This window comes from Motacilla alba, chromosome Z, assembly GCF_015832195.1.
Source record: "Motacilla alba alba isolate MOTALB_02 chromosome Z, Motacilla_alba_V1.0_pri, whole genome shotgun sequence".
Classification (NCBI taxonomy): domain Eukaryota; kingdom Metazoa; phylum Chordata; class Aves; order Passeriformes; family Motacillidae; genus Motacilla; species Motacilla alba.
In genome coordinates, this window is record NC_052046.1 from 40,857,191 (window position 1) to 40,871,387 (window position 14,197).

Here is a 14,197-nt window from a genome sequence, read left to right on the forward strand (position 1 = left end):
TTTCTCATTATCACTTCAGATGCTGATTTCCATAGTATTGTGCTCAAACAGGTGAAATAGATGAATTGTCCAATTTTAGACATCTGGCAAATAATACTGCACAACACCACAGCCATACCAGCAATTGTATCTTGACGTATCTGGACTTTCTCTGCTTCATAAGTAGCAGACAGGATTTTATTTGAGAGATCCAGGCTTAATACATATTAATTGCTCATGTGAAGCATATTGACCCATACGAAAATCATGTCTATTTGATCTATATTATTTTTTATCAAGACAGCTTGTATTACAGTCAATCTAGTGTGCTCCCTTGCTCTGAAATACTTCTCCTTCAACTTGACCACTAGTAATTTGAATACTTACTATTGCTCTCATCTCCGTATTTGTAAATGCACACTGGATTAGCAGGACTGAGGACAGAAAAACTTGCAGGAACAATGTCTATTATTCGCTGGTGGTAGGAGAGTCTGGAAATAACAAGTTCCACAGCAGCAGAATTAAAAGGGGAATAACACCACAGCTAATGAGTCCTTTATAATGTTTTTTCTGTATTTAATGTCCATAGAACAAGATTCAGGATGCCTATATAACAGAATGGTATTTTCTGTTGGGTAGTAAGAGCTGAGTAAACCAAACTTACCAGTACATGTTTTTTATTTTAACTCTGTGATGCTAGAGTTTCATCTTCATAAAATTAATTTGCCTTGTGAGAGGCTGCCTGGTAAAAAATTTTATGCAAAAACCTGCAATGTGCTGCAGAAAGCTAGTAAGATGTCAGTATTCAAAGCAGGAAAAATATTAAACCAGACATCTTCATTTTACTTTCCAGGTTCATTTCACTTTCACAAAGACTTAATTTGCTATCATAGTTTTCAGTGAAAAGGAAGACTGCCACAGAAAAAAATGCATTTGTTGCGCAGCATAATGCTTTCACACTTCAGATACAGAATTCACCCAAACCTTGATTGTTTTCACGTAAGATGCTGAATAACATAGGCTTTTTCAACTTTTTCTCTCTTCTATACCACTCTAATCTCAACAATTTCAAGCCCAGAGTACTTATCAGAACTACTGATTGTGTAGTCTTGTTGGGTTTGGAGATTTTGTTTGTTTAGACAGTTGTCCATTAATTCAAAGTAAATGAACATCAGAGGCACCTAGAAAAATCAAGACTAGGCTCCCAGTTTTTAGTACAATTAATGGTCAGTTCCCTCTATTTCTGTGAATGCTGAATAGTTTCCAAGAATATAGCCTAAGTTCTTTCTTCCCATGCCTATGGTGAAGCATGTCTCTATGTAACTACGGTGTGCATGGATAGCTCAGTACTGTCTGCATCACCTGTTTCTCCCTCTCTTTAAAGCAGTGCCCTACAGCAGGTAAACCAGATTAAAAAGCATACAAACAACAGACTCATCTTTTAACTGAAAATTAATTGTAAGAATAGATGCACCCAAGACAAGAGTCAAGTTGAAAGGAATCTGGCAGTATTCAGATGAAACTTTGCCTTGAATGCAACTATGGAAAGATCTTACTTACCGCATGCACTTTTCCAAAACCTCTCTCACAAATTTGGGTTTGGGTTTTTCAAGGTCCTGAGTAAGACAATCTGACCTATCAAAGGACAGAATACAATGACTTTTAGCAAACGCATTTAGTATTTTTAGTCTCTTTTTGGCATGGTCTGATAGTACAAAACAATCACAGTCTGAAGACAATGGGGGTGCTGGACCACAGGAGCGTAGGCACTTTAAAGCCATTGGGGTAAGTTAATCACTACTTCCTTATTGGCAATTAGTATTGCTGGAATCTCATTTCTGTGTGATAAATTTTCAAGTAACCTCCCTTCCCCCACCACATTAAAAATAATTTGTGGATATGGTTAGCTGGCTTTCCCTTTCCCTAAGAAAGAAACCTTGAGCGATTTCACAGTCTGTTTCTCTCTCAGCTCTTCTAGCTGATTTCAAATGCATTGCAGGTAAAGAAAAGCCTGAAATACAGTTACTTGCAAGATTTGTGAAAAAAAAAAAAAATCTCTTGTGAGAGAGATCCACAGAAACACTGCCATCAAGGAACATCCAGGCAAACTAAAATCACCTCTTTGAAGACTGCTGCCTGGTCAGTCAACATGGATGCATGCCAGGATAGCCACCAAGCACTCAACTCCACAAGAGGACAGAGCAAGAAACTTAAGTAAAGCCACAGAACCCTATCAGAAGGCTGACCCCCCCCCCCCCCCCGCCGGAAGGACTCTCAGGCAGATCACCTACAGAAAGCAGGTACAGCCACAGGCTCTGGAAACTACTCCATGGAGGACTTGGCCTCAAGGGAATCTCCCTTGCTACAAGGGTGCCCGGAATGGAAATCTCAGGGAACCTGTGCTCAGACATTAATGGGCTCCAGGGAGCTCCTGCTAGAGATGCAGGTTCAAAACGTGGCAGTAAGAACAGATGGCAGGGCAAGCTCTCATGGAACTTCAGGCACTAGGATTTGGCAGGTGGGAAAAAGACCACAAGGTCTGAAGGATAAAAATTATAATGAAAGGTTTAGGTTTAGGGTAGGGTAGAGAGCAAAACAACAGAATGAATTCAGGATACAAAGAGTCAGCACAAACCAAAGTAAAGAAAAGGTATGTGGAAGCATTTTGGAAAGTTTGTTAGCAACTGACAGAAAGTGCAGGACAAATTAAAGGGATCATATTTCTGTTTCCCTTCTTCAAGGAATGCATACACTGGCTTGAGATTTACCACAAAGTTCACCAGGGATAATACAGTGATTAAAGAGATTACCAAGATAATCTACCCCTGAGTGCTGGTGGACAGATAACAAAAGGTCTCTGATAAGCTAGTGGAAAGCCATTAACAGGGTCACCATACTGTGACACTTTCTGGATGTGTTTCAATTGTTAAGGTTTTAGCAAAATCAGGTTTGAATCCAAAGGATAGAAACTTACCAGTCTTCCCAGCTCCAACGGAACTGAAAGTTGCTCAAGTGGTGCGAAAACCAGTTAATAAATCTTAATTAAAAGAAGGAAAAAACAACTCCGTTTAATGTCAGAAATGCTGGAAAACTTTCCATTGAGTTTTTCTTATAAATGCATTCTACTTCTCCAAGATGACCCTAAACTCTTTAAGCTATTACAACAATTAACAGGTTGTAATAGCTGAGATACAAAACACTCAGTTTGGAGAGTCATAAAGGTTTTATGGACAAATAGCCTGTCAGGCATTTCACATGAAGAGATTAAGTATTTAACTAACAATTAAAATGTAAACTTACTGTGAATACACAACTTTCACATTTTTGATGAGTCATTAACCACTCTCCTTCTCAATACAGACTTCACTGAAAGGCTAAAATCACCACCATTCTGCTCCTCTGGGTGGCACATATACCATCAACTTCTCTTCCAAGTCACGTCCCTGACCACTAGGGAGCAAGCACAGTGTGTAGCAGAATGCTACACAACCATGAACAATTCCGAACACGGCAAAGTTGTCACCGATCTTAACTGTCCTGCATAGACTGCTAGACTTGTGACCTGCAGGGGGGCGTTCCCAGGAGAGGCAAGCAGTAAATCCTCTGCCTTCTCAGGAGATCACTCAAAGCTAGAGCTCACAAAACATTTTGAATAACATCAGGTAGCTCTAACAAGGCTTTCTGACTACTCTTTCCACAGCCTCTTTGTTTTCTTCTACACTGGATATTGAGGAAAGTTTTCCACCATCTCCAAAACACATTTACCTGTCCACACATGTTGTATTCATTGTGTCCAAACGCATGTAGAGCATTTCTGTAGCTTGTGCAAGCTTAAAGTTTCTTATTAAGGTTTACAAAAAAGAAGTAGGTAAGTCAAATGTTTTTCCTTTCCGGTTTTTGTACTGGAAGCTCCCTGAGCCTACTCCAAAATCACGTAAATCAGGTAGAAAAAGCAAAGAATATTGTGAGCTCCACCCTGTAATCCCAACCTGTTCTTCCATTATGGCAACAAGACTGCTGGCTTCTTCCACAGAGGACAGAATTCACATCATGCAACAAGCAATGCAAGTGTTACAGGGAAAGTTTCCTGCAGATACTGTGAAATACTAATACTGAAAATTATTAATAGTATTTATTACTGTCCCATCAGCTAGAGAACAAACAAAATAAAGACTGCATTTCATAAATGCTCCTCAGGAGTACAGAAAGGATACAACTTGTGGTAAGGAGCCAGGCTGAAGTTTGCACAGCTCAATCAGCAGCGTTGTGTACATGACTTCAATATGTGGTGGAGATGGCAGTTGAAACAACTCTGCAAATATTACCTATGGGAGAGGAAATCAGAGTCAGCACAGTCCAATGTGTCCTGTGCACAACTCTCAGCTTCTCAATAGTGGCCATCAATCTTAAATAATTACCTATCTCAAAAGACCTGCACTATTCTATCAAATGCACATTCCAGGAAAAAGAGAAAGAACCAGTAAGAGGCAGTTGTAACACAACACTGTACTAATACAGTCCACTCTAACTGCTCTTATCATTTCATGCTAACACAACACCAGCATTACACATCTATTACGTCTAATAAACACAGCATGTAACTGTAGAAGTGGGCATAGTTATAACATGACCGACTGCAGTGATACCATAAGATCTGAGAAATGCAGAAATAATCTGACCTTGTTGAGTAGTCAAAAATGAAGCCTAAGCATTTAGTATGAAAAAAATATATGCATTAAAATTACATTTTTATCTTTCCTTCCCTGTGTCCTTTTTTTTTTCCTATACAAAACCACATATAAATAAAGTCGCAACTTCAAACTGAGAATTACAACCAGCATTTCACACAACAAATACGTATGCTCACCACGCCTTGGAAAAACTCTTCTAAGGAACATAAAAATAATCCTGCAATCAGCATGTGTGTTTTTATTTCAAAGTTTGCCTATAATAACAGCACGTCAACTTCAGTGCTAGGAAAAAATCATCAACATCCACCTTTGAGTTTCTGTTTATTTTGTATTTCACTCTCACCTAAATTTAAATCACATCAAAGGAGTCAGGAAACTTTGATTTATTATGGTTTATTAGTTTCCTATTTAAATTTCTGAATAAAGCTTAAAGGAGCCTTTTTTTTTTTAGAAATGTCTTACTTGTGTAAGAAATTAACATCCATTTCTAGATTTCGAAAATATCACATGAAAACACATTGGCTAGAAGTTGTTTTTCTGAGGAAGGAATCGAAAGCATGAAGAGACTGTAAGATGCTGGGGAACCTTTCTGTGTCAGCATAATTTGGACATTTTGTTCAGACATATATGGCCAAAAGGTAGGGAGAACTCTGTTGGTCAGAAAATGGCTCCATTTTTCAAGGTAGGAAATAACAACTGGACATTAAGTTCCATTTTGAAACTCTGTGAAATTTCACAAGAAAAAAAAAGGGAATTTTTACAGTGTTAGTCATGGAATTTGTACACTTTGAGTTTTTTCATCACTTTTTACAGTGCTTCAAGATACTGGAGGTAAAATCACTGCATATACTTCAATGTTAAGGCAAAATTATTCCTAATTTCAACACTGTTTAATGTAATAAATTCATTACTGTTCTGAATTGTAAAATTTATACTTTGAAGAGTAAAAAAAGAACAGAGGTGACCAAAACTCATGCAATTTCACATCAATGAGAATATTTGGCATTTTGCTGGCAAAAGGAATTCTCAATCCCACTTTAATATCAATATTCTACATGGGATTATTTCTTGTCATAATTAGCTCTGAAAATCATACCTCTAATTACTTCTTCATAAAGCCGTTATATAACAAGTTGCTTTTACTGTACTTCATAAATTCCTCTGATTTGGATAAAAATTAGTGAATATGGCTCTGCAACTTGAAAACACTTTTCAACGAAGGCAGTAAAAGAAGATCTGTGCTGCTCTGTTGATACATGTAACAGTTATCTAGAATTCTCTAGCAAGGAGAATGTCCCCCAGGAAACATATTGCTACTTCACTACAAGTTCTTTTCAGGGACAGTAGGACAAAATAATTTAGAAGATCAAAACATAAAATCATGCAGAATGGCTGAGTCTGTCTGGTGATCATCAAGTCAAAAGCCCCCTGCATACTGCAAGGGTCACTTAGAGCAGGTTGCTTAGGGCTGTGTCCTGCTAGGTTTTGAACTTCTGCAACTATTCCAGTGCTTAATCACCTTTGCATTAAAAATGGATTTTTCCCATGTTTAAATTGAGTTCCTTGAATTTCGTTTGCACATGTTCCCTTTTATATTATAGTTTAAAACTGAATGCACCAAGTTAAAATGACAACAAAAGCACAAGACTATCACTCAAGTGTACATAACCTGCTCATTTAAAAGCTGCTGGTTGAATTTAACAAAAAATCAAATTGTAATTTAAGGAACCTATAATGGAGCTAACAGAATGTGTTACTCATGAAATAATGGAGCAAGCACCAAAGAGGAGATCTATAAAATCCATACCTCTACTATATGGTAGTTCAAAGGGATCTTGTTATTTCCTGGATAGCTCAACAGCTGTGCAGCACTGTAAAACCACAGCCACATTAAATTCAAACATAACACAGTAAATGTGATATAAAACTCAAGCAAGAGAATTACAGAAAATTAAACAGCACCAACCAAATCAATAATTCTTCAAAAATCTGTTATTTGACCCTCAGAGCACTGAAGAAAATAAATAGCACAAGGACTCACTAGCACTGTCTAAACTGCGATATTTAACAATGTACTCTATGTGCAGCAGTAACATTGCTTGAACACTATCCTTGTACCCACAAAGGTTTAGCACAGTGATCACTGTGGTTAGTCACAGTGATCTGTAATTGTAGCATGTGTATACAGAAACGGGAAAAAAAAATTATCACAAAAAATTAAATGTTTGGAATGACTTGAAAGTACAATTAAGTTAATGGTTTATATAAGAAACTCGTGTTTCAAATGTCTTATCATTTAATCAGGTTATTATCACCTATCAAAGCAAACCACTACCTCTGGCAAATCTTGGGTCTCTCCTGTCTTTCACTATCTGAGAATTAATGAAAACCATCCCAGTAACAGCACCAACACCAAATTTCTAGTTTCTGCTGGATCAAACAGCTGCAACCACAAAACTTTATCATATGCCATCACAAAAAACATGATTTCTGCCCATTTCAAGTGTATTATTCAGGGTTTGCTAGTTTTCATATGGAAGTGTGACAGCTGTGGCAAACCATCTTGGTTATCAATTATCAACATCAGACAGTGTTTGGGCAGAAATAAAGAAAAGTGCCCTGACTGCCTCATGGCACAGCTGAATTGAAACTGATGAAATCTTGCCCTGCAGTGACTCCCCAGAGTGAACTCAATTATCTCTGGCATGTAATTCCCACAGGAAGCACAACAAGGAGGCGTCCATGAACACAAATGCTCAGTCAGCTGCAGATGAACCAGCTCCATGCTCACTGCCCCAACTAATCAGCATTCCAGGAAGCACAACGCAACCACATTTTCCACAGAGGTCCCATGAGGAATAAGGCATGTCTGCATCCTTTTTGCAGCACATGCCATATTACCGAGGGATTCCCTTCCCAAGAAACCACTGCCCTCTGGAATACACAGAATCTCTGTTAGCCGGATGTTATGGATACACAGTACTCCGGGCAACAGTTTCAGCACAGATAAATGCAGCAAATAAAATTTTACCACCAGCTTCAGGAAACATTTGATCTAGAGCTCTTGCCTAACCAGTGCAGGACATATCCCCGCTGGGAGCAAAGCCATAGTAGCATTTAAAATGTGCAACAGCCCCCAGTACTAAGCTATTCCTACCAAGTCTTTCTCTCTTTCCAGTGAGATTTGATGATGCAGTGGAGGTTCTCCTCTATCACAAATCTCTCAACGGAGTGGCTGCCAGGCATGACAGGACCCTGGTAAGAAAAAGTGAACACTCGTGAAGATCACTGCTAATGCAGTGGTACCACAGGCAGCAACTTTTCTTAAATACACTTACAGGTAGAAAAAAGTTGCCCAACATCCACATAAACACCATGAGGTCTCAGCTGCCCTATATCCTTCAGGACTAAAATGCTGGTATGATACATTTCCACACAAACCTCAGAGTCACCCATGTTTAAAACAAAATAAATAGTGAGACTCATTACAAGAAGAGACAAGAACAACATTAGAGAACATGATTGTAAGTTCACAGAGCATCTGCTTCTTCCCTTGCTTTGTGGAGTCACTGGAAAAAAAAAAAAGGCTAAGCTAGACTACAATAAAGCCGGAGAGTGGAAAGAATACACACTCATGGTCTTCTTCACTGCAAAAACCAGAGGCCAGTCAGTGAAGGTAAAAGGCAGCAGACTCAGTTTTGCTGCTGCCCTTCCTGCCACTCACTGTCTCCACTGTGAGAGGGGACATCACATTTTCACCAATATTGCCCCAGGAACCTAACTGTGAAATCCACTCACCATTCCCCACAGCAATCACATACCTCAGGGTCATCCGTGTAGTCAAACATCCTAAAAATAACCCTTGGCATTGGGTATACAGAATCTTCAGTGTGGGGTGGGGGCGTGAAGGGAGGCAGATTGTGTTGCAGTGCCTCACAGAGAACGCTGTCAAAAGCCAAGTAGGGCCTCAGGATGTGCCGCTCTTGCCAACGGTCTTTTTTCAATTTCTGAATCTGAGACCAAAGGCAGTCTAAATACTGAAGGGAAAGGTGAGAAACATTAGATCTGCTGAATCTCTGATCAAAAAGGGCAGTTTCCTGAACTATCTGAAATGTATACGTTCCATACTACATACAGAAAAAAACCCAAAGTTTCTTAAACTGCTGATGCAGCAAACCAACAAATACTTTAAGAACTCTAAATGCCAGAACTATTCCTAAGTCCACACAGCTTTGTGTCAGTAAAATTTAACCCCTGGCAATTTTTTAAACACCAACAGGCACCTCAGGAGCCCCAGAAAAACTACAGCAGTGAACAGTCACTACTCTTTGGTGGTATTAAAAGAGTCATAATATCTCAGCAAGCTCCAAGTTTCACATAAAAAGTCCTTTTAACATGAAGCCCCGTAACCTGCAGCTCAAAATCAAACGCTACAATTTACTTCATAACTTTCCCTCAGGGGTTTGCAGCAAACAACAGAATGCCCTCCTTCTTACTCAACTCAACCTCTTATTTCAGCCAAATACTTGGAAAAGAATTCCCTACATAGAACTTTTTGGAATCAATGGCAAATAGCAGACAAATCAAAGTATTCACTCTTAGAGATGCCTTCTAATTTCATGATAAAAGAACACCTTAGTAAAAAATTATTTTCCCAGCTTTCTGAAGGAATGAAGTGTAAAGTCTAATCACCTCTTCTTGTGGATGTGGTTTGTCAGCGGTCCACACTTGCAGCATGGGTACATGAATCTTCTGGCGGCGTCTGTTTAAACACAAGAGAAAATCTGACCTTTAACAGACTAATTTAGGGCAGCAGTTTTATTTTTATTGTGAGTATGCTACTATTCATTCTCTTCAGCTGATGAAGTCTACAGTAGATAAAAACCAGGTTTGAGATACTTTAAATATCTCCATCATAGTAACTTGACAACCCTAACTTAAAGCACCTTGACAGAAGGCAAGGACACTGCACTGCACTAATGCAACAATCTATCTGTATTAACAGCACACTTACAACTCCAACGGCTTCAGCATGAGCAGAACAAGACCTTAAACATACCCTAAAACTAGACAAAACTGTAAAACTTTTCAAATTCAAAAATCTCTCCACCTACTGCATTTTTAGGGCTTTGTTCCCCCCACAAAAGGGTTCACACCTAAAATTTTATAATACATTAAAGTGAGCAATAATCAACACTATTACTTCACATTTAAATAAATACCAAAGAGTGTTTCTAACCAGTTACAACTTACTTCAGATAACTTTCTGCCTGAGACAAGAGACGATCCATTTCAGCATCCTTCTTCTCATATAATTCCTTTCCAACCCAAGGCAAAGATGACAGAAATGCAAACATATACCAGTCACATCGCACCTGTAGGAAGGTAATATACCAAAACCTGAGTATACCAGTAAGCTCCAGCAGATTTTGTACACACACATTTTAATTTAAAACATCAGCAAGTGGTTTTGGGGGAATGTAAAGACCAGCAGTTGCAGACTGGATAGGCAAGGCACCAGAAAAAATATTCATGCTTGAAAAGTAAAATTTTTCACTTGAACTGCGTTAGGCAGACTTAAAAAAATGGGATAAATAGCATCACTTTCAAAGTTCTCCTAGATATTTAGTACAGAAGAAAAGCTGGGCACACTCTGCAATTGCCAGAGTAAGGTAAAATAAATTCAATTTGTCCACTTCATCATACTTTCTTACTGTATACATATTTCCCAGTTGCCACGGGCTCCTTTCACTAATGCTCAGGAAACTGAATGTGTGAACCCATTTACGTTGCCCTCCCTAAAACCTCCCTCTTCTAAGCATAAGGACAGAAGAAACAGTACAGACAAATTGCTAGACAGGCTCAGGGAGCCTACAGATCTATTGCTTACTTGGGGTACGTCCTCCTCCTGTGTCACGCTCACAAAGTTCTCAAACATAGCTACCATTGAAGGTGCAGCTATTACATGGCAATTCACGAGATCGGACAGAAAACGCACCTAAAGAAGAGAAAAAGAACATTCTAAATGAATACTTTTAAAACTGGCTGTACAAGAACAAACAAACATTACTGAAATGATTAAAACAAACCACTAATAAAAGTGTAATACTCATTCAGTACCACAAAGGCTGAAATACTGCACACTGCACAGACTCGCCTTTCAATGACAAACATCATACGTGCTGCCTAATATATTGTTCATTATAATGTCCTTAATCCCTTCCCACTGCAATAACATAGTAAGGATAATATTCCTAATTAAGGAATGGTGGGAAACATGCAAACTGATACTACAGAAGAAAATTGTGGTACTTCTCTCCATTCTATACAGTATCAGATAACAAAAATAACAAGTTCTAGTAATTAGATCTTATTAGCTAAAGTGTCCTACAGTTGTTGACTGAACAGTCTCTTGACTAGAATCTTAATTTTCACCAGTGGGATTCAGAAGAAGGTGGGGAACTCGGCAGCGGGCTTCTAAATCAGACACTGCTGAAGTTCTAATACCTTACAGCAGACAAAATCTATGAGCTGCAAGGATGGAGCAAATGGTTTCAAAGACACAGGCAGCACTTAAAACTGACTGCTTGATCTTTACCCCTTATCAGAAGAATGCTACCAGCCATCAAAAATAGCTTTTAAGAATGAAAGTGTTCATTTTCTTTTCAATTTTTTTTTCCACAGGAGCCACAAGATTGTCATGTACCTCTGAATACAAGGAAAGTGCACTGACTTTTTTTTTAATATTTAACTGAAGGAAAAGCAGCAAAAAGCACCTCTGTTCAACACACATTTAATTTTTCACAGTGAAAAAGATACAGATGGAAGTAAATTTGCAAAAGTAATACAACTTCTCGTCCCTGAAAAAGAAAATACTTCTCACATAACACACATTTCCTCTTGGAATATTTACAGTGCACTGCACATTGATGGCAAAAGACAATGAAACACACATTGCAAGGTCCAGCTCTTCTGTAACAAAAAGGTGAAAGGAGGAAAGAAAAAGGACATGAAACAAATAGACAGATAAAACTCCACTTACTAAATGCACAGCTTCATTATACATGTTCACTTTCAGACATTCTTTAAGCTGACGAATCATGGCTTCTACAAATTCCCCGCCAAAATTGTAGTTCCGGGCATTCAGCAAGCCCACCAATGTCGTGTAAACAGTAAGCTTTTCTGGTAGCAGACGTGCACTGACACAGAAAAAGAAATACTGTGTTACTTTTTTATTCATCATGTGCGCAATGGCCACAGCATAGCACCTTAGAATCTGCCTGTTTTAAGTCAAACTTGCCTCATCAGGAAATCAGAAAATCAGAAAAGACAGCCACTCTCACTTTCTAGCTCTAAAATACTTGCTTTCCATTTATATCTAATTACTGAGTACATTGGAGGGTTGGACAAATAATATTAGTGACAGAATTTATTGCAAGAATGCAAAAGGTTGTTTTAAGTTCACAATTAAAAAGTAATATTATTACACAGCATAAGGAGGGCAGGTCCTGCTGTAAAAAAGTAATTTACCTCTACCATTTTTCTATGCATGTAAGCATACTATAAGCAGTGTCTTCCAGCTGTCCGGGGAAGAAGCCCACTTTTATTACACAAATAAAAAAGAGTTTTTACACTCAACACAAAAGTTGCTACAAAAGAGACTTTAAATATCTATTGCCTTAGCATAGGTTATATATTCTGCACCACAACCTTCCTTCCGACTCGTCTTACCGGCGGCAGCAGACCCTGCACAACCCCTCCCTCAACGACCCTGACATGGCACCTCTGCTCCTGCACTTGGTGAGGGAGAGGAAGGAGAGTTGGCAACCACCAGAGAGCCTGGTTTCTGCTCCTCACGTTCCCTGTTCCTCTCCTCTAGCAAAAGGACTTACAAAGGCATGAGGACATGACTGCCAGGGAAGAGAAAGCTGGGAGAAAACATAGCAGATAACACAGGTACCTATTAGCAGCGACTTTGGTGGTCTTAAGCATTTCACGTGAAACAGGATTTTGCCCGGCATTGCTCTGTTCCCACAGCCACTGCAGATCAGCTCTATGTTTCATCTACCTGCTTTGAGCCTTTATACACATTTCAAGTAAAGGCAATGTAAAGAGGTGTTTTTCTTCAATTTCACCCAGTAAGTTATGAGCTTGTTCCTCTATTTCTTTCGTTCGTAGTAAGATAAACTCTAGGCTGTGATAGCAATCAGGAACTAAAGCTATTCATGGATTTTAAACTACCTTAAACACTAAACTTATGCACATCCCACATTCCCAGACCATCTCAATACGTACACAGTACACAGTATTCTTAGTATTTTGCTTTTGTAATTTGGCAGATCAGCTTCCAAAACACCAGCTAGGCCCTCCAGGTTGCTCTCCAAAGACGAATTACTCTAAAATAAAAATTAAAAAAAAAAAAAAACGTTTCATCAACCAGGCAAAACAAACTAGTCCAACTCTCACATGTAAGACAATGAAGCTGGACAAGAGCATCCTTTCATGTCGCCTTATTTTTCAGGACTACAATCCGGTTCTATCAGCAGCGAAGATCTGTTCTCGCTAGCCAAAAAAGAGCTGCTCCCGACCGCCAAGCTCCCCGGCTAGAGATTTTCCCCAGGGACGCAAGATCTAACATCACCTCAGGAACATCCAGGTAGCGCGGCCGAGCACTGATAAACGACACGGCACGAAGGAAAACATCTTGTTTTTCAGAGCATTATCACCTTTTGTTCTGCCACCCCCTCCTCCTCCATCAGCCCGACTGTCGGGACTGGAAACTCATGCTGCAGGAAGACCAGTTAATTCTTTTACACCCTTTTCAGGCTAGAACCATCAGCACCATCTTTAGATACAACAGTAACTATCCTCCGGCCGTTTATTGCCGACGGGGAAGCACTATGCTAGGATTTAAACACTTACCCGCCACAGCACGTGGCTTAGCACAAAAACGACAACTTTACATGCACCTCATAAAATTCGTGGGTTTTTTTTGAGGGTCGCAGACGAAGGGCTCCCACACCACGCACGGGAAGGGGAGAGGGCGAAGGGAAACAAGGCTTTAACCCTCCCGAGCCGCCGGCCCGCCTACCTTCTCTCCCACCCTGCAGATGAGCGACTCGAGCCTCTCCTCGATTTCCGACGGCTCGGACGTCCTCCGCCTCTTGTGGGGCTGCCCTGCTCCAACAACACACCGAGCACAGCGTTACTGACGCCGCAGAAACCCTGCCGTTCCTCCATCCCGCCCAACCCAGCCTCCCTGCCGGGCCACCTCAGGCGGAACGCGGGGCTCACCATCGCTGTCGTCGCTGTGCCGCCGCCGCGACATGGCAAGGAGCGGTGAAGAGAAGCAGCCGGGAGGAGTGGTGAGGAGCGGTGAGGAGCGCTGCAGAGCTCCAGAAAGCACTGGGCCGAGACACCTCGCGCGGGCCGACTAAGCGCGCTGCTTCCCCGCCCGCGGCCGCGCTGTTTCCGGGGCGGGCGCGGCCTCTCCCGCCCCTTCCCTGAGAAACCCGAGGACTTCCGGG

General features: G+C 40.2%; 1 protein-coding gene across 1 annotated transcript in view; it reads right to left on the reverse strand.

The window, feature by feature from the left end:
• NCBP1 (nuclear cap binding protein subunit 1) overlaps positions 1-14,082 on the reverse strand; it is a 29,986-nt gene extending 15,904 nt beyond the window's left edge. Inside the window, exons 1-15 of the mRNA XM_038123711.1 lie at positions 13,965-14,082; positions 13,762-13,847; positions 12,966-13,066; positions 11,713-11,869; positions 10,561-10,668; positions 9,924-10,045; positions 9,363-9,432; positions 8,492-8,707; positions 7,828-7,925; positions 6,478-6,541; positions 4,194-4,304; positions 3,745-3,809; positions 2,954-3,016; positions 1,540-1,614; positions 367-470 (exon numbers count right to left, since the gene is read on the reverse strand). Coding sequence (XP_037979639.1) covers positions 367-470; positions 1,540-1,614; positions 2,954-3,016; positions 3,745-3,809; positions 4,194-4,304; positions 6,478-6,541; positions 7,828-7,925; positions 8,492-8,707; positions 9,363-9,432; positions 9,924-10,045; positions 10,561-10,668; positions 11,713-11,869; positions 12,966-13,066; positions 13,762-13,847; positions 13,965-13,998 — 1,474 coding nt within the window. The 5' untranslated portion in view covers positions 13,999-14,082. The remainder of the gene's footprint in view (positions 1-366; positions 471-1,539; positions 1,615-2,953; positions 3,017-3,744; positions 3,810-4,193; positions 4,305-6,477; positions 6,542-7,827; positions 7,926-8,491; positions 8,708-9,362; positions 9,433-9,923; positions 10,046-10,560; positions 10,669-11,712; positions 11,870-12,965; positions 13,067-13,761; positions 13,848-13,964) is intronic.
• Positions 14,083-14,197: the final 115 nt, after the last annotated feature.